The following is a 26,698-nucleotide window of genomic DNA, read 5'->3' on the forward strand; positions in this document are numbered from 1 at the left end:
TTAACATTAATTTATATTTATTCATAAAACAACATAAAATGTTTTATAGCTACTGCCATGCCAGTGAAGTGAGTGAGAGGGAGAGAGAGAGAAGACGCAGAGAAAACATTTTTTGTAATTTATTTTATACATTATATATATAAGTTTTAATTAATTAATTAAATTGAATGGACGATATTAATATAATAAAACATTTATGGGAGTACATACATATTCGTTATATTGCCATATTTTCTGCTTTTCTTATTCTTAAACACACTCTCTCTTACTCTCGTCTATATTCATTCAATCTACTTAAAATATATATATATTTTGTAGAACATCCATAAATTATTCAACAATTTCCTACAATATATATATATTTTAACTAGGAATCATCTGCGTTGTGCGTAATGAGGAAATGTTAAATTTACTATATTTTTAATATTTTTTTTATAAAAATTAAATTTAGTTTTTAAAAAAATTTAATTTAAAATTTATATTTATTTTAAAAATCTAAATTTTTAATTAGTAAATTATTATCAAATTTTAAATTTATTTTAAAAAATTAAAATATCAATTTGATCCAACTTTTCAACATAACATTATAATAATAACAATTTTAAATACAATCCTTTTTATTATGTTTCTATTAGTTCTATCGATAATTTTGTTTAATTTAACTTTTTCAAATAAAAAAATTATTTTCTATCAAAATTTCGCAGTAATTTTGTTAAATTAAAATTTAGTAAAATAATTTAATTTTTAAGGTTTTTTTTGTTTAAATTTAATTTAATAAAAAAATTTGGAAAATTGAAACTTAGTAAAAAAAAAATTTTTAAATTAGATTTTAAATTAATCTTGAAGCTTAAATTTTTTAATTGAATTTTCAAAATTATAAGTTTAATTAAAATTTTTAAAATTAATTTTTTTTGTTTTTTGAGATTTTACTAAATTTAAAAATACTCCGCAATATTTGACTTTTAAACTAAAATTAATTTAAATGTTTTTTCCTAATTAAATTTCAAATTTTTATTCGAAATAATCATTAATTTTTAACTTTTTAAATTTTTATTAATTTTTAAGTTTCAAAAATTTTAAAATTTAACAATTCAAAAAAAAAATTCAAATTTCCAATTTCAAAAAAATTCAAACTTTTAAATTCAAAAATTTGAAATTTTCAAATTTAAAAAATTTAAAATTTTAGAATTAAAAAATTGAAATTTTCTAATCCAAAAATTTTGTAAATTTTTCAAATCTAAAAATTTGTAAATTTGTAAATTCAAATTTTGAAATTTTTCAATTCAAAAATTTTAAATTTTCCAATTTTTTCAATAATTACAGACAATTTCAGAAAATTATATAACAAAATTAGTAACATATATCCACATTATTATTACTTTTTTTTTCCCTCTTATGAGTTCCATACCCCGTCGTCTATCCATTTCACTCACTCACTCTTGTATTAATTAAAATTAACTACTTACTCCAATATTAATGTTATTTTATTGATTAATATTATGTTGTTGAGTAAGTAAATGGATTATATTATGTTATACATATCCATAGATATAGACACGGATATTTATTGCTGTGCTGAAAGAATCTGTGATTATATGAAAGTTTTTATAGATTTATTTATATTTTTTTTTTTTTTCAAAACTTTGTTCTGTATGCGAATAGAGTCTGGATTGCTTTATAGAAAAGATTAATAATTCAAATGAGATTGGTCCTTGGTTGGATACTTTTTGGATGTATAATCGGAAAATTATTGATTATTCATGGAATTTTCGGCATATCAGCGAAAAGCGGCAAAGGTTCAGTTGGTTATTAAGTCGGGCAATTGAAGCCGGGACATGGGATCGATCCCAGGGAAGGTTTAGTTGAATTTGGGTGCTATTTCGATGTTCTGGTTACACTAAATGGGGATGCGACGGACAGATTGTGGCTTGGTACGTTGCATTGATAAGTCTTGGGTCATGCAAATCATTAAAATGAAGGCGAGAGGGTCAAAAAAGCAAATTTCAGATTTTTGTATATTTTTGTCTTTTTGGCCCTACCTTCAAGTATTGAGGTGTGCCTGTACAGATGAATATCACTAACTTTCGTATATTTCAAGTAAATTTAACCAAAATTTTGATACAAAATTGAAAAAAATTCAAAATTTTCATTCATCAACTGATTTCTTCTCTCCAAGCAGCTTTCCTTCCCATTTCTCCACTTCCACCTCCCATCCACTATTTTCCCATCCACATCCACATCAACTAGAACCAGCAACATTTTTTTATTCCTCTCTACAAAACGAATCAGAATGAAAAAAAAAAAAAGATGAAAAATTAAAATAATCACATTTGTTCCTCACTAATTTATTTAATTGCGATTCGATCAACAAAATGATGGAACCTGCCAGTCAGAACACAACTTCACATTTGTTTTGCAACATTTTTTATTTACCTACCATTCTCATTCGTTGCTAATTTTTTTAAATGTACATAAAAAAAGAGAAATTTTCTTCCAATTGACATTTCCTCCTCCATTAATTTTATTTTACATCTTTTTTTTTTTGTCCATTTTAGCTTCCTTGCCAATGAGGAAGTTCCTTTAATCGAGTAAAAAGAAATTATTGAAGACTTTTTTTTTTATTCTCTGTGCTGTTTAATAAATTGCATCCCTTTTAAGAGGTGTACATTTATTTACTGGGGTTGATGTAAGTAAAATTTAATTTGATTTTTAAAGGAATCAACAGAAATGAAGACAGAAAATACGACCAGAACATACAGAAAAAACCAGAAGAGACGGAACCAGAAGAGTCAGAACCAGAATAGTCGGAACCCAGAGATATTCGGAACCAGAAGAGACGGAACCAGAAGAGTCAGAACCAGAAGAGTCAGAACCAGAAGAGTCGGAACCAGAAAAGGAGCAACCAGAAGAGACGGAATCAGAAGTGACGGAACCAAAAGAGACGGAACCAGAAGAGTCGGAACCAGAAGTGACGTAACCAGAGGAGACGGAACCAGAAGAGACGGAACAAGAACAGACAGAACCAGAAGAAACGGAACCAGAAGAGTCGGAACCAGAAGAGCCGGAACCAGAATAGACAGAACCAGAAGAAACGGAACCATTAGAGATGGAACCAGAAGAGACGGAACCAGAAGAGACGAAACCAGAAGAGATGGAACCAGAAGAGGCGGAACCAGAAGAGACGGAACCAGAAGAGTCGGAACCAGAAGAGCCGGAACCAAGAGAGACGGAACCAAAAGAGACGGAACCAGAAGAATCGGAACCAGAAGAGACGGAATCAGAAGTGACGGAACCAAAAGAGACGGAACCAGAAGAGTCGGAACCAGAAGAGACGGAATCAGAAGAGACGGAACCTGAACAGACGGAACCAGAAGAGACGGAACCAGAAGAGACGGAACCAGAAGAGTCGGAACCAGAAGAGACGGAACCAGAAGAGACGGAACCAGAAGAGTCGGAACCAGAAGAGTCGGAACCAGAAGAGTCGGAACCAGAAGAGACGGAACCAGAAGAGTCGGAACCAGAAGAGTCGGAACCAGAAGAGTCGGAACCAGAAGAGACGGAACCAGAAGAGACGGAACCAAAAGAGACGGAACCAGAAGAGACGGAACCAGAAGAGTCGGAACCAGAAGAGTTGGAACCAGAAGAGTCGGAACCAGAAGAGTCGGAACCAGAAGAGTCGGAACCAGAAGAGTCGGAACCAGAAGAGACGGAACCAAAAGAGACGGAACCAAAAGAGACGGAACCAGAAGAGTCGGAACCAGAAGAGTTGGAACCAGAAGAGTCGGAACCAGAAGAGACCGAACCAGAAGAGAAGGAACCAGAAGAGACGGAACCAGAAGAGTCAGAACCTGAAGAGACGGAACCAGAAGAGTCGGAATCAGAAGAGTCGAAACCAGACGAGACGGAACCGGAAGATACGACCAGAAAAGACAGCAATCGCTAAAGAATCTAACCAAACCAACTGTCCAAGCCACTTAAATCCTCCCGATTCCTCAACGACTTTAAACAATTTCACACCCAACACGCTTCCTTAAAGCACACAAAAGAGAAAAGGAAAAGAAAAATCGATTTAAACAAAAACCATCGACAATTACTCACAGTTCATTGCTACTTACGACTGTGAATCATCCATAAATGAAAGAACAAAAAAAGTAGCAACAACAAGCAACCGACGAGACGAGAAAAAAAAAAGCTGAGAAGATGTAAGTGGATGGGTGTGAGTAAGGAAAGAAAGAAAAACATTCGGCATGACAATAGAAAAAGATTAAAGTACGGCAATTGCAATTTTCAATTCTTTCAAGTGAGAAACAGCAGCAATTTAGGTCATAAAAGGTCCTTGAAAATTGCAAACAATTTGAAAGCTCACTTTTTCCATTCATTGAAGTTTCCCGTCGATGAAAATTCCTTTCTGTTTTTTTGTGTATAAAAAATGCAACAGATACCGGTGAGTCTCTTTTCCTTACTCCTTTTGCTCAGCATTTTCATGGCTGTTTTCATGTGAAACGCATCATGAAATATGCATTGCATTTCTCAGAAGATGAGAAGATGAGAATTGTAAGGAAGAGATGAGTGTGAGGAGTTGGAGATGGAGATGAATGAATTGAATTGTATGAGAAAATGTGAATGTGCAGATTTCCTTTTTCTGCTGTGTTTTTTCTCGATATACTTTGAGATGCTGGTTGTCGTTTATCATTTTGACAGTATTTTGTCTTTTTGGATGATTTCTAGGGATGGTAGCTTAAGTATATGTGAGTTTGGGGCCTTTATTTTCCTTAATTGTCTGTGTAGAAATGAAGGTGTTGAACGTACCATAATTGATGCTTCTGAAAGACTTATATCATTTAAGCGACTACCTATGCTACACTTGCCATTAGAACGCAAAATTTTGTGCACATTGCTCCAGCTAAAAGTATTTCGTAAGAGGTGAACGATCGCTTAAGGAAGTCCAACATTTGAATAATGAAATTTTGATTCTACCCCGAGCATTAAGGTTGTTCAAATTGACGATCTGGTAGCTTAATGGCAAGTTGACGACTAGTTCTAACTTGAATTTAGCCAAGAGCCGAAAATTTGACTTTTTTGCGATTTAGAGGCGCAGGCCTACAGCTTTAAGCTGAATCTTATACTTCGTCTAAGGTTGCAGACCTGCTTATCGTAAAGTTCGTTTAAGACTTAAGGCCTGCAGTTTAGGACAAATCCTAGTTTTAACACATTTTTATTCACTCGGAAACCTGGTTTCTAATAACAGCTTTTTTAAGCCTTTGCTGTTAATATAATTTGACATTGATATTCCAGCGATGATATTTACATGTCTGTCATATGGATGAACTAATTTAGTGACTCAGCAATATTATGTCATCAAATGGCATCTTGAACTACATTGATGCTCATATTTGTAATGAGCTCTAATAGCACAAATCGGTTAATTGATCAAAAATCCGGCCTCAGGTTAGCGTGACTCTGTTTTGGTGCCGGATTCTATTTAAACCATTCAAGAGTCACGTTAAGGTCTAGAATCTCCGGAATATATTCACAAGTATTTCTAAATTTGTTTAAAATATTCCATTTATTCAGGATTTTTCAGGTCTTGAATCACGCCGGTCTCATGCCAAATTGTGTATCAACTAACCAACTTCTACTATATGGGTAAGAGACATAGCCAGGGGTTTGAGTTAGATTAGATTCAGGTTTTAGGCTAATGAACCTTACCTAGTAATGTCCTTCTGTTTCTACACATCATGTTTAACAAATGCGCCTTATCCAACATTTTTCTAATAATTCTCACAACTTTTTATTTTTATAATATTTCATTTATTTCTATAAAAGAGCATAAAACAGCGAGCACACATATATATATGAATGTATAAAAAATCATAAAATATTGATATCAATTGACTGAGTGAAATGAAACATTTTTGTACTCAGCAGTTTTATATTAAAAATATATGTATGTACATACATATATCCATCCAACAGTATATTTCAAGGATATACTTTTTCTCAAGTGCTGGTAAAAGCGGTTTTTATTCAAGAGGGCAACATATATGTTCATGTACTTCCTGCCATTGCATTTGCCGACTCTTTTTTTTTTATTCCACACAACTTCCCTTACAAGTGTATAATATAAAATGAAACAGAGCATTTCACAGTTAGTTGCTATTGCTGTGTAATTTCAATTTTAATTTTACAATTCAATATTCAATATAATATTGAGTGTGTGCGATATTGCATTATATTGATGGTGAATATAAAAGAAAATACAATAGATAGTTGAGTCGTTGGAATAACTTTACAATGGTAAAAGAAAAAAATGTGGAAAAATATATATCATGATAAATTTTGTAGATATCTAGTTGGATAGTAAGGAAATTTTATGAATTATGAAGAATTGCATGAAGGATTTTGGTTTGTGTCTGGTGTAAGGAGACCTCTAGAATCTTCATATAATACCATAGTTTGAAATCGACTCAGATTTTGTATTTAATAGTTGAATTGAGTCTATATAGAACATACAAGGAGCATGCTCATGAGGATGCTCTGAAAATTGAGCATGCTGTATTATATTGATTGAGTAAATTCATGAACACGCTTATTTATATATTATTAGGTGAGTATGTTCATTGCTTCTTCGAGGGTATTCGACTTCATATGAAGTTCAAGAAGACTTTGAATAAAAATTCATGTTAAGATTCCTGTTTGGGGTCGTTCACTTATTATGTTGTACAAAAACAGTTTATTCAGTTCCCTCAAACCTTTTCTAGTTAGAAATGGTTCTTATTGATGCACTGTAAATTGTAGAGCATTGATAATGCGGTTATCAGGTTTTTAATTTCTGGCTAAAATGACTGTTGCTGCTTAATTTCTCTTTTTGTTGCTCTTCATTTTTCTATACTGAAGAATCAACTAAGTTTGCCTTTTACGTTCCAAAACAGCATTGTGATAAGCTTCGATCGAAATCGATATTTAACATACTATTCTTGGACAAACACACAAATGTGCCACATCACTGTTTAACAGGTTGCACATTTTTGGACTGTTTAATAACTTATCTTTCTTTAAAGTTGTATACCAATCCATTTTCCCACTGTCCAACTTCTTATTTAGATCCCCCTCCTCCATAACTTGCTGTCATGAACGTTACGTAATTTCAACCCCTAAATGCTGCCTTAACGTGAAATTTTCATTTAAAAATGCTGAATTGTTGTAAAATCGATGCCCTCACCCTACCTCCTCCGTGAATGAACCGAAATTGATAGGACTCCTGGATCGGACTCCAAATGGACTCTAAAGTCGGCATCTAGTGTTGCCTGGACTTGATATAAGCTAGTCCTACCAACGCCAAAATGAACGATCCCTTTCTAATTTCCAGAGACCCCAAGAATGCTTATATGAAATTAAAAAAGTTACAACTTATCGATTCAGATTATAATTTTGCAACTCATTATATGCAATATATAATTTCTTTATTTTCAACTGCATTATTTTTTATTCATTTTCAACAATTCATCCATTATTCATTAGCAATATTTTTCAATAGATTTCTTTTTTTACAATATATATCGATATTCCCGCACTCAATCGTTCACTTATGTGGAATTGTGCTTATAAAATGTTTCCATATCATGCATAATTTATCAATAAGTATTATCGAATGCGCTTTTTCAATATTTTTTTTCAATATCTGCAATAAGAAGGAAATGAATTATTTTATAATAAAAAAAAAAAAGAATTTCTAGCATTTGTGAACTTTGAGGGGTTGAATTATTAATGAGAAGTTCAAGTGGAGTTCTTTATTATTATTTTAATGGGTTAATGAGCTAATTAATTGCAAAAAAGGTCATTGAAAATATCATAAGAGGATTGATGCATTCCAATAGTTAATTTTAATTATGTTGCGTAAATATTGATGCGTATTTGAATGCATTGTTGATGATTTTTTGTTGTTGGAATGCTTGATTATTATTTATTGTTGTATTTTTTTCTAGATGAATGCTTTAAAGAAATTTTAAAATTTTAAAAAAACCTTAATTTTTTTTATATATTTAAAAAAAAATTTTCAATTTTTTTAATTACTTCAAAATTTTTAAAGTTTTTAGAATTTTAAATTTTTTTATGAAAACGTTTTCAAATTTCAAATTTTTAAATTTAATTTTTCAATTTTAAAATTTTAAAAGAATTTTTAAAATTTGAAAATTTAAAATTTTTTTCATTAAATTTAAAAATTTGAAATGATTTTGAATTTTTTAAATATTTAAAAATAGTTTTAAAATTTAAACATTTAAAATAAAAATAATTTTTAATAATTTTGCTATTTATTTAAAAAGAGTTTTTAAATTTTTTAAATTTTTAGATTTATTTAAAATGAAAATTTAAATCCTTAATTTTTAAAAAATTTAAATTTTTTAGTAATTTAAAAATTATTCAAATATTATTTCTAAATTTTTTAATTTTTAAAAATTCAACAATTTTAATTTTTTAGTTTTTTTTTCAATTTAAAATTTTTTTAATTTAAAGTTCTATTTGAAAAAGTTAAAAACTAAAAAAATAAACAAATTTTTAAATTGTTTTAATATTTTTAAAATCTTAAACACAATATAAAAATGCTCGAAAATACCACAATTGAACTTCAAACCCCTTTTACATTTTTCTCAGAAACTGCTACAAATATATTTATTAAAATTGAAACATTAAAATTGAAACTAGAATTAAAAATTCTTTTTATTACAAATGTTTGACATTTAATAAAATAATAACAATATAAAATTGAAAAGAAATAAAAAACTGTTTCAAATTTGAAGTATAATTAAATTGCGTATTTTCATAACGAATTTCCTGCTACGCTCTTTTTGGTGACAGATGGGATGGCAAAAAGATGAATTGAAGAGTTTTTTTATATTTTTGAATATAATTATTAATTTTTTTGGGTTTATTTATAAATGATGGAAAAGAGTTTTTGAGGGAAAATTATGAAATTTTGTTAAAATTTAAAAGAGCTCGAAATTGACTTAAGTCGATCCGACTCGACTCATACCTAGGGTGGCCACTGACCAGAGGATTTCCGAAAAATACCGAGACACAGCAGCAAGACTGAAAAGTACAACATCGTCCCAGCAAAAATACAGCAGATGACCGCCCTACTCATACCAAATCTACTTTGAGTCGACTCGATTCGACTTCGAGCTCTGGGGTCTATTCACATATTAAAGTGTTGATCAAACTGATTACTGTAGAGGAAGTTCAGATATGCTTTCTTGATATCGGGACCAAGACCAGGAAAGTCTCGTCCTGAGTTCCGCAAATCGTCCGGAACCTTGATTTCAAGAAAGCAATATTTCAGGTTTTCTATGGTCAAAGGGGGAGGGGTAGCGTAAATTCCATTTAATAATACAAATTTAGAAATTTATGACGTCATTATTGGACGTCATTTACTATCCAGATTGTCCCTTTTTAAATTTATAATGATTTTTATTTGCAACATAACTGTAGGGAGGAATTCTGTTGATATTTTTCGTGAACATCCTTATGAAATACTAAATAGTAAGATAACTTTCAGTGGGTCTACACCCAAAAAAAGGTGTATCCTCTATATTATGATCAATTTAAGAATAAATCCTTCAAATAAAAATTCAGAAAATTCACCAAAACATTTATTTACGTCCCATAATTTCAAAAAATACTCAAACCACCCATGAACTTAATGATAAATTCATGTACACACAATCATGTGTTAACTACCGACAATATTATCTGTCAAATACAAAAAAAAATATTCAAATGTGATAAATGCATGCGAAGAAAACGACATAGTAGCTGTAAAAAGGCACAGCGGGTGATCACAAAGTTATTTTTTTCCTGCTTCACTTACTGTTTTTCTTGGACATTAATGGTGAATTAAAAGAATTTTTATGAATCATGTGAAATAAAGTTATATTAAATATTTTATTGTTAAAAAATAAATGAATGAATATTAAAAAGTTTTGTAGTTTTAAAAATGTATTTAAATTGCAATATGAAGGAACAAAATTTGAATTTTAAATTAATTTCAAAAAATTTAATTTTTTTTTTTAAAAAAATGTAATTTAATTTTTTTAGAGTATTAAATTTAAATTTAACATTTTTAATTTTTTAAAAATTCTAAAAAAATTTAAATTTTTAATTTTTTTAAAATTTAAAATTTTCTTTTAATTTTCATAAAAATTGTAAAACTTTTTGAATTTTCCTTTTTTTAAATTTTTTAAAATATTTTATTTTAAATTAAGAAAAATTTTATTTTAAAAATTTTTTGACCTATTCAATTTAAAATGACGAATTAAAAAAAAAAACTCACTTTAAATTTCAACAAAAATTATTTTTTAAAACTGCACAACTTCCACACATTGCATTTCTTAAAATAACACAAACATTCCATTTGTTTTTAATGCCTCACTTCTTTAATCTCCGCAATAATATTAATTCTTAATTTTTATTGCTGTTTTTTATAACTTCAATCTTTTATTTAATCGAACCTTTTTTTTCCTTTAATCATATTTCTTCGGCATTATTTTGCGATCAAATAAAAATTTTTAATAAAACTTTTAAATAAATGTGAATACTTAAGTTTGGCATGTTGATAAAAAGAAATAAAGAAAGAAAGCAGGATCAATAATTCAGTATTAAGAGCAGTTATTAAATTTGTTAAAGATTAAACTTGATATCTACTTAATTATAGAGCTGAAACGGAAAGGTTTTGTGAAAGTAGTTCAAATTTTTTGGGGATTTTAAATTTTGTTTAATTTTAAAAATTGTGTAAAAATATTGAAAAATTGTCAAAACATTTAAATAAAATAGAATTAAATTTGATAAAAAATTTTTTTAATTTTAAAATTTAAATTTTTAAAAATGTTTTAATAAAAATTAAATTTTTAAAAAGTTTTAAGAAAAATTTTAATTTTCAAAAAGTTTTTAATCAAAACTTAAATTTAAAAAAAAATTATAAAAATTTAAATTTGTGAAAAAAAAGTAATTTTTGAATATTTTTGATTCAAATTCAAATTTTTTAAATTTTTCAAATTTCTTAAATTTTTCAAATTTCTTAAATTTTCTTAAATTTTTCAAATTTCTTAAATTTTTCAGATTTCTTAAATTTTTCAATTTTTTTAAAATTTTTTTAAATTTCTTAAATTTTTCAAATTTCTTAAATTTTTCAAATTTCTTAAATTTTTCAAATTTCCTTTTTCAATTTTTTAATTTTTTTAAATTTCTTAAATTTTTCAAATTTCTTAAATTTTTCAAATTTCTTAAATTTTTCAAATTTCTTAAATTTTTCAAATTTCTTAAATTTTTCAAATTTCTTAAATTTTTCAAATTTCTTAAATTTTTCAAATTTTTTAAATTTTTCAAATTTCTTAAATTTTTCAAATTTCTTAAATTTTTCAAATTTCTTAAATTTTTCAAATTTCTTAAATTTTTCAAATTTCTTAAATTTTTCAAATTTCTTAAATTTTTCAAATTTCTTAAATTTTTCAAATTTCATAAATTTTTCAATTTTCTTGAATTTTTTAAATTTTCTAATTTTTTAAAATTTTTCAAGATCTATTTTTCAAAATTTTTCGAATTGAATTTTTTAAAACCTAAATTATTCAAAAAACTTGAATTTGTAATTTAAATAAAAATCAATTTTATTTTTAAAAAATTTAAATTCCCACAAATTTGACAAAACCTCTTAAAAATTTCCAAATCATCTCCAATAAACCACAAAAAAATCCCAAAACTCTACATTTTAACTGTCCATATTCCATATATTTTGATATATAGTTTCACTTTTAATGAACTTCCCAATAACATTAATATGAAAATGCCTTTTACAAGACACACACAAAATTGTAAAAGACATGAGACTCTGACTCCGATAAGATGCATCACAACGATGATGATGATGATGTCGATTAAACAAAGTAAATTGAGTGAGTGATTCATGAAGTTTATGTATATAAACATTCCATACTAAATGAATGAATGAATGAATGAATTTGTACATAAATCTTTGTAGTAGAAGACACAACAGTAAGGAGCAACAACAACAACTATTGCTGTTAAGACATGAATAATTTTTGATGTTAACATTCTCACAAAATTCCGGTGTAAATTCCTTAATTGAACATGTGAGCAATTGTGAATGTCGATTTTATTGGGAGAGAAATGTTCCTTTAATGATGCTGTGCTGCACTGCACTCGTTTTTGATGTCGCTAATTAAAATTCGTGCCAAAAAAATATTGGATATTAATTTTATTGGTTGATCTTTATCACTCTTATGGGTGTTTTGCAGTTAATTCTTATATGATGGTGCTTTTGATGGTCTTTTGTGATCGAGTCTTTGGATGAACTTATTGCTGAAACTTATTATTGACTAATTGTTGCAGGGATTGATCTAGAGTTGGATGGAGTCCAGATTCCAGTGGAGGTGCCCGATTTTTGATGTTCAGACTCCAATGGGGACACCCTTTTGGATTTTTGATGTTCGGACTCCAGTGAAAGGGCCTTTTTTGGAATGGTAGATTTCGGATTTCCAAAGCTCCGTCAACTCTGGATTAAGCATTCATTAACTAAGTGTAGTGGTGTAACAATGGAATCTTTGAGTCTGGATTTGAATTAAAAATTTACGAGAAGACGGATTTTTTATGGTCAATTTTTAAGAAGATTTGAGTAACATTTTGGATTTAATTACTATCTGTAGTCTCTTTGCGAAACTACAGATTAGGATAAATACTATTGATATGACATTGTCTGACAAAAGACTTCTTCAGCAACATGATGTGGTACATTTCATTAAGTGCTGCAATATTGAACTAAAATCTGCCGTTAAATTGCAGTCAAGTGTCTTTTCCTTATTATCGTTTACTCAGTAACTTAACGGTGTCTTGGCGTCTAGGTTGTGTTGCTAAGAACAGCAAACAAGCACTGATGTCCACTTTTGGATAGCGAACAGCGTAGAAATGATTAAAATTCAGTCTCAAATCAGATTGACTCTAACTTGAAGTAAAGTATCATTGATCTCATCAAATCTGGCTTGGTGGCAGAGCCAAGGCGGTTGTCAGGTGTTGTATTTTTGGCCATTAATATGCCGTGTGTTTTCCGGAATTGTAATTAAGAAGGATGAAGCATACAAGGCGTGACACTAACTTGAAAACTCATTTTGGAGCTTCATTCTTTTACTTCTTTGAATGGACAAAAATAAGTTAGAACAAGACATCAATTGGACATTAACATGCCATCAACTAGTAATAACGTATTTTTGTCCACTTTAGTTCATTAATAATCCATGTCCTAAGCTAATCTTCCACAAATTCAACATATAAACTACATGAAGTTTAACTACAGAATCACTGATTTAATCCATAATTAAGCAAGACTCTATCCATCAATCTACCATCAAATTATGTCAATTTCACACATTTCCTTCCATCACATCGGTCAAATGCTTTATCTTAAAATATCAATCCAAACAATTTCACACTTACCCCACACCTCACTGCAATTCCCATCATTTCTTTTTTAATTAATCAAATTAATAACAATTTTTTTTTGTTCACACTTTATAAGGTGTGTGCTTAATGCATGCAATAACATATGACTGCTTGACTGTACATGCGATAAAAAAATTGGCGAGTACAAAAAAAAAATTAATTAAATAAAATTCAGTCCACATTATCCCGTTCCTCTATAGAACTAAAATAAAATGAGAATCATATAATTTTTTAATTAAGCACACGAAAAATCGCAGTTTCTCGCTTCACATCAGTCATTCAGTCAGTCAGTCATCCAGTCACTCATTCAGCCAATCCAATCATGTTGGTTTTTTTTCCTCTTTTTTTTCACTTCTTTTTCTTCTTTTTAATTTTCAAGCCGCAAAGCGATAAGTGATTTTTTTTTTTTTTCAATTTTTCGGGTGAGAATGTTTATCGAGAGACTCTGTGGCATGCGAGTTGGAAATGAAATATAAAAAAAAAATGATGAGAAAATGTAATTAATTGAAAATCACGAAAATTAACGCCTGAATGATGTGTATCGTGAATATGAATTAATTTAATACATTAAAATTGATTTTCAATCAACACATCAGTTGATATGGATGTATTAATTTTTTTTTGGGTTGAATGGCGTATCTTTTTTGTGGGGCTGTTGTGGTATTGGAAAAAAAGATGAAAAAGTTTGATTTTGGTGATTTTTATTAATTTAATTCTGTCTAGTAGATTTTTGTAAGGAGAAAAATCTTTAAATTTGTGAAGCTTTCAAATTGATTGAACTGATATGATACAAGAACCGCTTTTAGGTAATGTTTCTGAAAAAACGCGTCTTTCAAAACCGCGGTTTTGTGGTCTTCCATTGTAAAAACCGCGGTTTTAGTTTTCATAATTCATACAAATGTATGGACATTTTAGGGGTCTAAAATTCGATTTATATGCACAAAGTTTTGAAACTCTCTTTTTCCTTCTATTTTATTTAGATTATGTGGTTTTCAGAAAACCGCTTTAGAAACCCTACTTTTAGTTAATCTGTCTGGATCAAAATGGATCAAAATCAGCCATTTATGTTGGGTCAGGACAATTTTGCGTCTTATCGTTAATCAGGAGACGTATCGGTATCTTAGCGAATACGGTGTTATGTTCGGTAAAACCCTAAAAAGTAATTAAATGATCCATAGACATGTCAGGATTATGTGTCAAATTTACTATACTTTTATTAAGCTATAATGCTATTTGTGCATGCATATAATACCCGATAAGTATTCGAAGTCGGTAGTTAGCTTATTACATTCTTAACTTCAATTCCTAGTAATATTTTAGAAAATTGTAGAATCTTAATTTAGCAGAATAATTCAATGACCTCAAAAGCTCACAAGATGCTTGAAGAGGAACATTCGGATATTCTGTAAAAATAAAATTTGCTCCTGTACACCAAAAAGCTTTGTGATAACATCATATACCAAAATTTGTATTCCTTAACAACATTGCAACCCCAACTAGACCATCCTCCTCTAAGAATTTGTTTCGAAAGTCCCCTTAAGATCTTTTGAGTCTTTGAATACTATATTTCCATTTTATTTAATCGCATGATCCAAGGTATAGCAATGCATGACATGCAATATGCAATATGCCTTACCACAATTTGTATTGAATGAGTATTTAATAAAGAATTCAAATCCAACTAGACATTCCAGGGCACGAAGTCGACTCAAATTTTATGTTGAATTATCCATCAATAATTTAGCTCTGAGATATTTCCTTGGATTGACCCCAAGAACAGAATATAAGAGACAAATACATTAACCATTCCGCCACTACTGCTTTATCTCTCCTAAAAATTTAGCAGTTATGCACAATAAATTCACAGAATTAAGAAGAATTTACTCAACCGCAAGTATCATAAAAGAAGAATGAAAAATTTGCAAGAATTCATTTCAATTAATTGAGATGATTACACGGCATATAATCATGTAACATAAAGCATAAGCATATACAATCAACATGTGTAGTTACATGGTCAAAACAGGCACAACCGAATGTTAAACATGTCGAAATAAGTAAGAAAATGCAAAAAAAAAAAAACATGGAAATTGCCCCGCATGTATGCAAAAAAAATATATATATATAATAAAATAAAATATAAAGGCAAGCAGCAGAGCTAAAAAAACTATTGGCTGCCGATAACATGCACGTTTCTGTGTTTTTTTTTCTCTCAATTTTTTGAAGGCGTGTTAAAAATGATATTTTATACAAACAATTTTTTATATTTTTTTTTCTTTCATGGCTTTTTTTTTACCTCAACAAAAGCAGCACACACAAAAAAAAAACGCCGAAATGCTCACTCGCTGCCTGCTCCTGCCATACATTTAACTCATTCTTCGTGCGAAAAATATTTATGCATTCAATTTTTTTTTTTATTTTTTAATTAACTCACACACATGTGAGTCACACAATATATACAGCAACAACAAAAAACGCATGTTTCTTTCTTACCACGTTTGTTGCCGAGTGTGAATTGAACAGCGGCAAAGTTGCAATTGAATGCACAGAAAGGGAGAATGAAAAATATGAATTGAATTGAATGTGGCGTTCCAGGTGTCTCCATACTCAGTTACTTATTCACTTCGTCTGCTTGATCTGGATTTTCTTTATTTCTCTTTTAATGCTTTGCTTTAAAGATTCTGGAAGCGTTTGTTGATATGAATTGAAAGGAATTTGGTTCTTGTTTGTTGCTGTTTGGAAGTTATTAAAAAATTAGTAATTTGAGGGTCAGGGTATGGCAAGTGGTTGGTTTGAACTTGATTATAGGAATTTTTGGAGACTAAAATGCAGTAATTCTTCAATATTTGGATTGAAATGAGTTGTCGCTTTATGGATAGACTAAAAATTGATTACTGCTTCAAGAAAATACTCAAATTTAGTCACTGCTTTTAAAGTAGAGTCAATATGAATCAGCAATTTGAAAATTATTAAAAAATCAACTAGATTTTTATCAATTTAAACCGTCGCTATAAGGTGTGACTGAAGGACCACGAACACTTCATGTCGTACATTTCATACCGTGGTACTTCAGTCACACGCTAAAAGAAGTGACTAAAACTAAGTCACTGGTTGAAGACTGAGCTTCAAAATGAAACATTTCTTCAAGTAATGACTAAAATTATATCAAAGCTTCATGAAATGTCTCAAAATTAATCGTCACTTCAATAATTCACTCAAAATAAGTCTTTGCTTCAATATCTTGATTCAACTTTAACCTTAGATTGAAGCACTGACTCAATTTAAGTCATTGCTTTAAGAATTGTTTCAAAACAAATCATCGCTTCAACATTTGGATTCAAAATGAGTCACTGTTTCAAGCACCAATTCTAATTAAATCGTCGCATTAATAATTGACTTAAAACTAAATTAGTACTGTAAGAACTGACTCAAAATAAATCTTGCTTCCAAAACTGACTCAAAAAAAATCGTTGCTTCCAGAACTGATTCAAAATAAGTCACTGATTCAATTAATTGCCCAATAAAAGTTTCACAATGAGTTAATGCTTTCAAGATTTGGAACAAAAAGAGACATTTTATTAAATAATTAACACAAATGAATCATTACCTTTAAAAACTGGATTTTAAAATGAATCGTTACTTCAAGAATTGATCCAATAAAGATCGCCGCATTAAGAAATCACTCAAAAGTTAATCAACGCTTTTGAAAATCTAAGTCGTTACTTTAAAAATCACTTTAAAATGAGACATTGCTTTAAAAAATCTAAGTCGTCACTCTAAAAGCTAACTCAAAATAAGTCACTGCTTTAAAAATTGACTTCTAATAAGCTATCTCATTGAAAAACTAATGACTACTTACCAAATGAGTCCATTTCTCTTCCTCTACAATTTAAACATATTCCATTCCATTCCTCATCTTCATCTACTAAACTAGCACACAACAATTACCAAATAACTGATCGTTTAGCTGCTCTATTCTCAAATGACCAAATCATGACTTCTCAAATCGAACTTGCAATTCATTCATTTCCTTCTCACAATTTTTTTGTGCTGCTTCTCTTCTTTTCATTCCGTTTTCTTTTTGGCTCTTTCTCTCGCGCCTCACGATTCATCCTCGAGACAAATTAATTGCATGAATGCCAAAATTGGACTAAAGCAAATACAGAAGTGCGCTTAGTCTCTGCAAGTAGACGCAAATTCGAGGAAGAAAAATTTAAAATGATAAAAAAATTTTTAATTCATAATTTATGATTTTTTTCGTCTTCTTCTTCTTTATTGTTCATGCTCTTCCACACATTTAATGTTAAAGTAAACGGAAAAATTCTTTGTTTTGATCTTTTTGATTAAATTTTTTTCTTATTCTTATTTTTCTCAATTCCATTGTGCTACGCAGTTGCGGTCATCAACGCATTTAATTTATTTTACGTTTTTGTTTCAAAAAAAAAAGTTTTGTTTTTGACGGTTTTTGAGGAAAAAGTTATTTGAGACAGAGTTGGTCATTTTGTCATTTAATCTTTTGATATCTTGATATTTTTAAATCCTTGATAGGATCCGCTTTTTAGACACCAAAAAATTACTAGACAAAACTAAACTAGTTTACTAATTACAATAGTTTGTTATGTAAGAAAGAGGATCTGTTCTAAAAGAAAGTTCGGATTTAATGACTTAATTTTAATTCTCAAATCAATCCGGGTCAAGATGTACCAGTCCGCAAATCAGGATTAGAAATCAGAAAACGAAGCGAAATTCTGGTTAAGACCGAATTTCAAAAAGAGGAACGATCGGAAACTATGCATCACCTCAAACTCAATCAACTGTAGAATCTGAGTAAATTTTGTCCTTGATCAACTAATTTCGAACTACTCTTATACTATTTAGAATCAACTTCATCAACCCTGCTACAAAGAATTCATATATGAAGAATAACCTAATTTTAATCCCTAAACTCATCGGTACCATAGGGCAAATCTAATTTCTGATCAAAAATGTCCTATTGCACCCATAACTTTTCTATACCATTACAATTCATCAACTCTGTTACAAAAAAAAAGTCGAATATATGAAGAATAACATTAAATTAAATCATGAAAAATAATTTTTACTTTGGGGTCATTCACTTATTATATAACGCGAGTAAATCGAACTTGTGAACCTTATCCCCTCCTCACTGAAAATATCATTTTTAGACGCACATCGAACCCCGCCCTAAACTTTTAACACTTTGTGAAAAAATTCATGAACCAAAATTTGTATCATCGAACTATTTTTTTCCACACGGCAACATTTTTTATTGGACTACTCTAAGTGTTACGTACTTTCCAAACTTTACCTAAAAGATCGTTCACTACGTTCACTACCAATCACCCTTAGGATGTGGCGAGGTGTTTGGTTGTGATTTTGTTACTACTCAAAAAACTAAAATTCTGGTTTTACAAAAAAAAAATTAATTAAGAAGGTGAAAGAAGCTCTAAAATTCGATTTCCACACGGCAACATTTTTTGATTGGCTATACGTAATAAGTGAATGACCCCTTTAATTTTTTTGTGAATATTCATCAAAAATCTTTTATGTGTAAATAATATTTTTGATTGAAACATTTTAGTCGTTTTTCTTATTTTTTCTTCTCTTTAAAAAAATCCCGTTGATGTGATGTGATGAGATGTGAAGAAATAAGACACATAAAAGTAAGAGTTTTCTAAAAAAAAGTAGAAATAATAAAAATGTAAACATACAGCAAAACAAAGCGAAACTTCCTTTGTTCAATTTTTTAGTAGCATTTTTTTATATTTTTTCATCTTTCATTCATTTTAATATAAATATAGATGTAAAAATGATTATTCTATACTTTACATTACATTAATATTTCAATATCCAAGGCATAAGGCAAGTAATGTAAAGAAGGTAAACATGAATAAATATTGATTGTACTGCTTAAAAAAAAGAGAAGCCAAGAAATAAATGAAATTTTTTTTCTTATTTTATTGATATAAATGTGCCACGACTGTTGTGGATTTCGTGTATCTTTATCTACTTCGTGTGAGATCTGCAAGTAAGTAAGCATGCTGAAATGCAACACAAGAGGAAAATAATAAATATTATAAGTAATATTATGAGATCAATAGCATTATTGAATTGATTCATGCAAACCGCTCTCTTTTTTTGCAGTTCGAATTGTCGATTTACACTTGAGGAAATGGATTTTTTGCAATTGCTGACTGCTTGTGTATTTTTATTGACTTTTGGTTTGTTTTGCTTAATTTCTGTTAATTTTTACTCAATATTTGCACATTTTTGTTCAATTTTGGTGAGTTTTGAATAGCAAAATTTATTAAATTTCAATAAATTTAGTACATTTTGGTTGGTTTTTAGTAAATTTTGTTCAATTCTGGTGAATTTTTAGTAAATTTCGTTCAATTTTGGGGAATTTTTAGCAAAACTTGTTCAATTCTGGTGAATTTTTAGTAAATTTCGTTCAATTTTGGGGAATTTTTAGCAAAACTTGTTCAATTTTGTTGATTTTTTAGAAAACTTTGTTCAATTTTGGTGAATTTTTAGTAAATTTTGTTCAATTTTGTTGAATTTTTAGTAAATTTTGTTCAATTCTGGTGAATTTTTAGTAAATTTCGTTCAATTTTGGGGAATTTTTAGAAAACTTTGTTCAACTTTGGTGAATTTTTAGTAAATTTTGTTCTATTTTGTTGAATTTTGGTGAATTTTTAGTAAATGTTGTCTTTTTTAAATCATACTCACTGAAAATACGACTCACGACCTCTTTATGTAGCCTACAGCCATTAATGTTATCAAATAGGTGGCTCTGATCACTATAAGCTGTTGGTCTATTTAATTTAGTGGTCTGGATCACCTAAGCCTGTTAAACAATCATTATGATCAGTTTTGGTAAATATTCACAAAATTATGTTAAATTCCTTCACAATTCTAGTAAATTAATATCCAAATCTAACATCAAATATTCTAAATTTGTTTGTAAAATATGAAACCACAGCAACAAATTCCAAGAACTTATTTATTTTTTATTACAACAAAAAATTCCCAGAATCCATTTTCAATTCCCAATTCCTCTCATTTGTTTATAACTGCATCATTGTTTAATTCATTAAAACGCATAACAAGAATATTAATAATAATTTTTAATTTTTTCTTCTCGGTGCATTAATTTTTTTTTAACAAAAATTAAGAAAAAAGAACAAGAAGCAAAAATGGAGTTTAAAAGCCAAAGTAAATAAGTAAAAGCATAAAAGTAAATATCTTTCAATTCACATTTAGTTCATTAACAACAATAATTATTACTTCATAACCATTATAATATACCTTTATGCTACTTCCAAAAGTAATTAAACTTTCAACAATCGATAAGTTTTATTTTAATGAAAAATATAATTTTTTTTCTTTCTTATTTTTTCATGTTGAGCGCGATTTATCACGAAAGGAATTGAGGATTTTATTATTTTTGTAAATTTTTAAGAGTTACACTTAAAAGGAAGATTTGGGAATGTTTTTTTAGGCTATAATCCAATGGTTTGCAATCTTTGTGCTGAGGCACCCTAGTATATCGCTAAAAATAGTTGGAAATGCCATAAACTATATGCCACGTGAGGTTTTGATCGAGGTTTACCACCAAGGTGTGCCGCGAAAAATAAGCTGTTGCCCACCACTGCCAAAAATTGAGGTTATTTAGTTTTATTTATTCAACAGGACTAACACTGTGAAGCAGGTGTTGTTGCCATTTGGGAAGTAGCCAAACATTGTTATGGGTGATAGGAGGACTGAGATTTTTGGACGAAATTCAAGAATTTATGGATGATTTTGGAATTTTTCACAGAAAATCCTAAAATTTTGAGAATTTTTTGCCATAAAGTACAGCTGACCCCAACCTTCCTTACCTTCTCTTCTATTCCAAATACGCTTTTAGGAGGATATAGGTTGACACTTTCCACAAAATGGAGATTTGAATTATAAAATGAATTTGAAAATCAAGAAACTTATTCTTTTCATGCAACGAATGACCCCCATTAACATTACCCCTATTAATATCGAACCCAACATGCAAATAGGCCACTTTTAAGTACCGTAGTGGTCTTTCTGTGATATGAAAGTATTCTATTTGTCTGGCAGAATCTGTCTATGCCATTGACACCTAAAACACCAAATTTATCGACAATCATCATTCTTCCACCTTCCAATTTCTATCCATTTCCATAAAAATGCCCTCACAAAACAAATATTCCCGCTACCAAAAAAATCACCCAAACTTTCAATATTTTAATTTTTTTTTGTATTTAAACTTCTGAATGAGGTTTGTGCTAAATGAAATTATACACGTATGTGCCTCCTTTTAATACAAAAATTTTCTCCTCACATATTATGAAATAAAAGTGATCATGTGTAGTATAAACAATATGTAATGTTAATAAAATGCATAGACATAAAAGGCACATGAAAACACAACTTCTGGTATTTACTTGACTGTACATATTAATATTTGCCTGTATTATTGCCTATATTAAGTACGATAAGGAGGAGGAAAAAGGCTGGAAATATTTTTGTGATCGTCTGGAAATGAAAACTCTAATTTCTTTATTTTCTGACGTTCTTTTGCTTGCTGCCTGTTTGTGTTTATGAATTGAGAAATTTGAATATTTTTTTTATGGGCCTCTTTGCATCGCTTCTAGTGAATTACTACTTTCGTATTTACATTAAATTGGTGTGTTTAATATGAGAAAATTGTTATGTTTATTTTAAATTTTGATATGCAAAAACATATATTGTTATAATTTGAACGGAATGGATATTTTGATAAGCTTTCAGGTAGAAGATTGGATTTGGTCGAAGGATCTAAACTTCCAAGTAACCACTGAGCTGTGTAATCACTGGGATACTCTGGAATACACTGGGAAACCAGGATCCTTACTTTGCTAGTCGAACAGATAATTTGAATGAAATATTTTCTTGATTCCAAAGTTTCCAGGTCTTGCGTCTCCTTAAGCAAGCTCTATGATGCTCTATCTATCAACATCTTTTCTCTATGAGGCTATGTTACAGACTGGATATCTGAATCACACCTTTTTGTGAGTTGGATTCCTACCATAGCATGATCTCTCAATCATTGTATTGTATAAATCGAGCAGCAGTGTTGTCCAAAGTATTCTGCACTACTGCACACCGTGGTGTTAAGTCTCGGCCGAAACAGCAAATGGAAAATGATTCATATGGACAAAAGCGTGTGATTTTGGACACAAAACGTACAGTAAAATAAATGTTCCAGAACATCACGATGACAATCATATTTTGTGTCTATAAATAAAGTAATTTAATTTACAAGCTGATTATTTGTCTGGTTCCGTCTTGTCAACCTTTTTTTGGCTAAATTCTTCAGAAAAATCTATCAAAATTAATTGTAGACTCAATAATCCTTTATTTAATTCATTTCATAAGTCGGTAGGTTAAATATTTTAGCTTGATTAATTTGCTAATAACCTTGTCGAATTTTAATCAAATATTCTAAAGAAATATGATAAGGTTATTGCCTTTTAAAAGCTCAATGAAAGTCTACGCACGTGTCTACTCCATTTCATACAAATCTAACAAAAATCGTAAATTCATGCTCTGTTTGAAATATGACAAGTGTATCGCGGACATGCGTCCAGATGCGTATTCAGGAGAAGTTTTGGGGGTTTCATTTGGTATTGGCAATTGGCAGACGGAAGCCAGCGTAAGAGTCAGATATAGACTTTATCTCAGAGAGGCCATGGATCAAAGTTGATCTTTACGGTCAGCGATCCATTTCCTGTACGGACCCCCCTTCTTTTACTCCTCACCCCTTACCCTCTTACCCCTTACTCCTTATCATTTTTAAAAATTATCAATTCGCCAAAGATTTTGCGCCATTCACGTCGATCTACGCTAAAAAAATACTAGCTACGCATCTGATGACAGCACACAGGTTAACCACAAGTGGTCTTATCACATGATTATTCCTACAGTTAAAAATAAACAATTGTAATTTATTAAGAAAACAAAGATTTATATTAAAAAAAATAAATAAAATCTCAACTCTATTTTTGGCATGCTGATAATTTTAATGAATGAATAATATTATTGTCCTAGGTCAGTTTAATAGCTGTACTGTGTGTATATTCTTAAGAATATAATTTACAATGTAGAATGACTGATTAAAAATAGAAATACGAAATATAATTTTAAATAAATTTTTTTTACGTCTATCTGTGTCTAGAATCATTTTTTTTTCATATTTAGGGTCAAACCTTGAATTCAGACTTTCCGAAGAAATGATAATTGCATTATTCAAATATGAGTAATATGACTAATTTCTGAAGAAAAAATACAAATTTAACGTCATGTCAATCACATTTTAAAAGTTCGTTCGATAAGTTCGTTTGAAATTTGGTTCCGGCCTTCGTCTCGAGAATTTGTCACGTTTGACACTACGGACACTGGTAAAATGTACTTGCATTGAGAATAAAGGGACCGTTCACTTATTACGTTCGCTTTTAGGGGGTAAGGGGGTCTACGATTTTGTAACAGCCTTAATAAAAAATTTTTTTTTAAAGACATTTTATAACAAGGGGGGGGGGGGGGTGGGTTCTACAAATTCGTTTTTTTGCGTAACGTAATAAGTGAACGATCAATATGAACATGTCGTTGGTCTTTTTGAGAGGAAGATCAAACAAGGAATCAATGGATGGAAGTTGTTGACAGAGAAAGTATTACTTTTGGTATTAAAAATTAGCCACGTCGCCGATTGTGCCAGTTTCAGGCGGCATCTGAGTGAGGTCATGGATCACAATTAATCTGTACAACCAGCAAAGTAAGTAGCAAAGTTTATATTTAATTTATATTTAAATTATATTAAATTTTATTAATTTACAAATTTATTTAAAAAATTGACAATTTATTTCTTAGCTATAAAACGATAAAGTTTTCTAGGAATGCACAATGGATCCTCGGATTTTGTCGATAATAAGACTTTTGCAATATCATCCATGTACTCATCCTGAAGGGTTTCTGGCATCTTCTTAAGAAATGGTATGACAGCCTTCATTGCTCCTAAATATAGGAATAAAATAAAGTGATTTAGACATTTGAGTGATAATTATTGTCAAAAAGTTACTTACTTTTGAAGTTCTCAAGATGTTGATAATCATAAAATTCGTTTTCTTCAGCATTAAATTCAATAATTTCAAATCCAACTTCAGTCAAATATTTTTTAGTTAAATTTTCAGATTCATCTTGAGTAAGCCATAATGGATAGAATTCTTCCATCCAATTATTCGTGTACGGTGAGTATTTATCATCTAACTGAGTCATAAGGTCGGCAATTAAATGCCATCCTAAGAACATGCAGCAAAACACTCCACCTGGATTCAATAAATCATAAACATTTTTGAATGCCTTCCTTAAATCTTTCATAAATTGATAGACGTAAAATGATGTTGCCATATCAAAATGCTTATCCTTTAATGAATCTGGTATGTCACCTTCAGCATCCATATACATGAACTTTACATAATCACTGCCATATTTTTCATTTGAAAATTTAATCATTTCATGACTTCTATCCACACCGACGACACTTGAAAAATTTAATCCAATATTTTTAAGAGTTAATTCTGATAAAACTGATCCACATCCAGCACCAATGTCAATCAATGAAATTTCTCTTAGTCCAAATTCATTCCTTAATGTGTCACCGTAAGTATCGTAAAACTTTTTCACGGCATCTGTTTGTTCGTAATTATTAACTGAATATAGCTTGGCTTTATACATTATTATGGCTTAACAAGACAAACGATTACTGATCACACTTGTGAATTCACTTGCCATTTATAGCTCAATCAGAAAAAAAAAATCTCTCATTTTTTCTGATTTTCGAAAAAAAAAGTTCTGATTTACTCTACAATTTATAATTATATAAAAAAGTGAGCAAAAATTAGAATGAAGATGTGTCCGAAAAATCCAGTAATTACCAAATATATTTTTCGTACAGTAACACATTTCTTTTAATCAAGTTTTAAAAGTGACATTAATAAAATTTTCAAATTTAACTTTGTAACTCAGTGGCGAGCAACCTGTTATTTTATGCTGCACACGTTGGTGGTACGTCACGACTAAAACCACATACACCATACAGTTAATGGCATTTTCAAAAAAATTTGACGCCACACTATTGAAGATTATTAATAACGTGGCTTTATTTAAGAAATCATAAAAATCAGAACATAGACACTCTTCATCCGCTTTCATCCGGTCCATACAATCTTTCATCTGGATGAATTTTTTTTATAGAGATAAAGAAATCTTTCATCTCCCGGGTTCGAATTCCGATATCAGTATAGGCTTGGTATAGGCATGTTATTTTTTTTACAGGATAGAGTAAAAGCCTATGGAACACACCTCTGAAGGGTGACATTCTCACATTTAGTCTAAGGATTGTAAGGTTTACAACTGACCTCTATATATCGATTGCTTCTGCCAATTTGGGAAATTGAGAACTCTTGCGTCCTTATCAACACAACCAATCCAGGACATTTTCGGTCTTCCTCTTGATCTTTTGCCGTCCACAAAGTCTGCAAAGGTTAATCTATATACAGGGGCATCTTGTGATCGTCTATTCACGTGACCTGCCAATCTCAAGCGATTCACACGAAGAATAGTGATAACATCAGCATCTTGGAAAAGCTGAAAAATTTCATAATTATGCCTACATCGGTAAACTTTTAATTCATTTGCAAGGTAAGTCAAAGACACCAAGTGCTTCTTCATCTGCTTGTGTGAATTCCAGGTTTCCGAGCCGTACAATGCAATGACCCGAATAAACGTCTTGTATAGCATGACCTTTGTGCATCTAGACAGACTCTTGGACGTGATGACATAAAGTACACGTAGCTTATTGTGTCTTAAAATACTTTTTAATGATTCTTATCTATCTTCCAAAATTATAATACAATTAAATTAAGATTAGGCTTAATTTAGTATATACATTTTATAATACTTTTTTATTTTCTATTTTCTTCTATGTGTTATCAGTTCCAAATCCGTTTATTAAAAACATCCCGCTTTCGAAAGAAAAATAGAATGTAGCCAAAATGATTGTTGATCAACCTTTTGATAGTGTCATAAATAATACTGATTATTTTAAGACGTAAGAAAGCAGTGT

At 29.8% G+C, this 26,698-nt stretch overlaps 2 protein-coding genes across 2 annotated transcripts; one reads left to right on the plus strand and one right to left on the minus strand.

The window, feature by feature from the left end:
• The first annotated feature begins 3,106 nt into the window (after positions 1-3,106).
• On the plus strand, positions 3,107-3,943 carry LOC139090111 (proteoglycan 4-like). Its single transcript, XM_070639808.1, has one exon. The coding sequence runs from the start codon at positions 3,107-3,109 to the stop codon at positions 3,941-3,943; it is 837 nt and encodes a 278-aa protein (XP_070495909.1).
• A 20,490-nt stretch (positions 3,944-24,433) lies between these two features.
• On the minus strand, positions 24,434-25,308 carry LOC139090112 (juvenile hormone acid O-methyltransferase-like). The gene is made up of 2 exons (XM_070639811.1): positions 24,657-25,308; positions 24,434-24,588 (listed from the first exon to the last, which is right to left on the minus strand). Exons 1-2 carry the CDS (start codon positions 25,306-25,308, stop codon positions 24,434-24,436), a joined length of 807 nt encoding a protein of 268 aa, XP_070495912.1.
• Between the last annotated feature and the right edge of the window lie 1,390 nt (positions 25,309-26,698).

The sequence above is a fragment of the Chironomus tepperi genome, unplaced genomic scaffold, assembly GCF_022539635.2.
Source record: "Chironomus tepperi strain 1889 unplaced genomic scaffold, CSIRO-AGI_Ctep_v1 contig_214, whole genome shotgun sequence".
In the NCBI taxonomy this organism is placed as follows: domain Eukaryota; kingdom Metazoa; phylum Arthropoda; class Insecta; order Diptera; family Chironomidae; genus Chironomus; species Chironomus tepperi.

Coding starts and splice junctions, on each gene's coding strand:
- LOC139090112 (XM_070639811.1), bottom strand. CDS start 25,308: ATGTATAAAGCCAAGCTATATTCAGTTAATAATTACGAACAAACAGAT. Junction 24,589..24,656: donor ACATCTTGAGAACTTCAAAA/GTAAGTAACTTT, acceptor TCCTATATTTAG/GAGCAATGAAGGCTGTCATA.
- LOC139090111 (XM_070639808.1), top strand. CDS start 3,107: ATGGAACCAGAAGAGACGGAACCAGAAGAGACGAAACCAGAAGAGATG.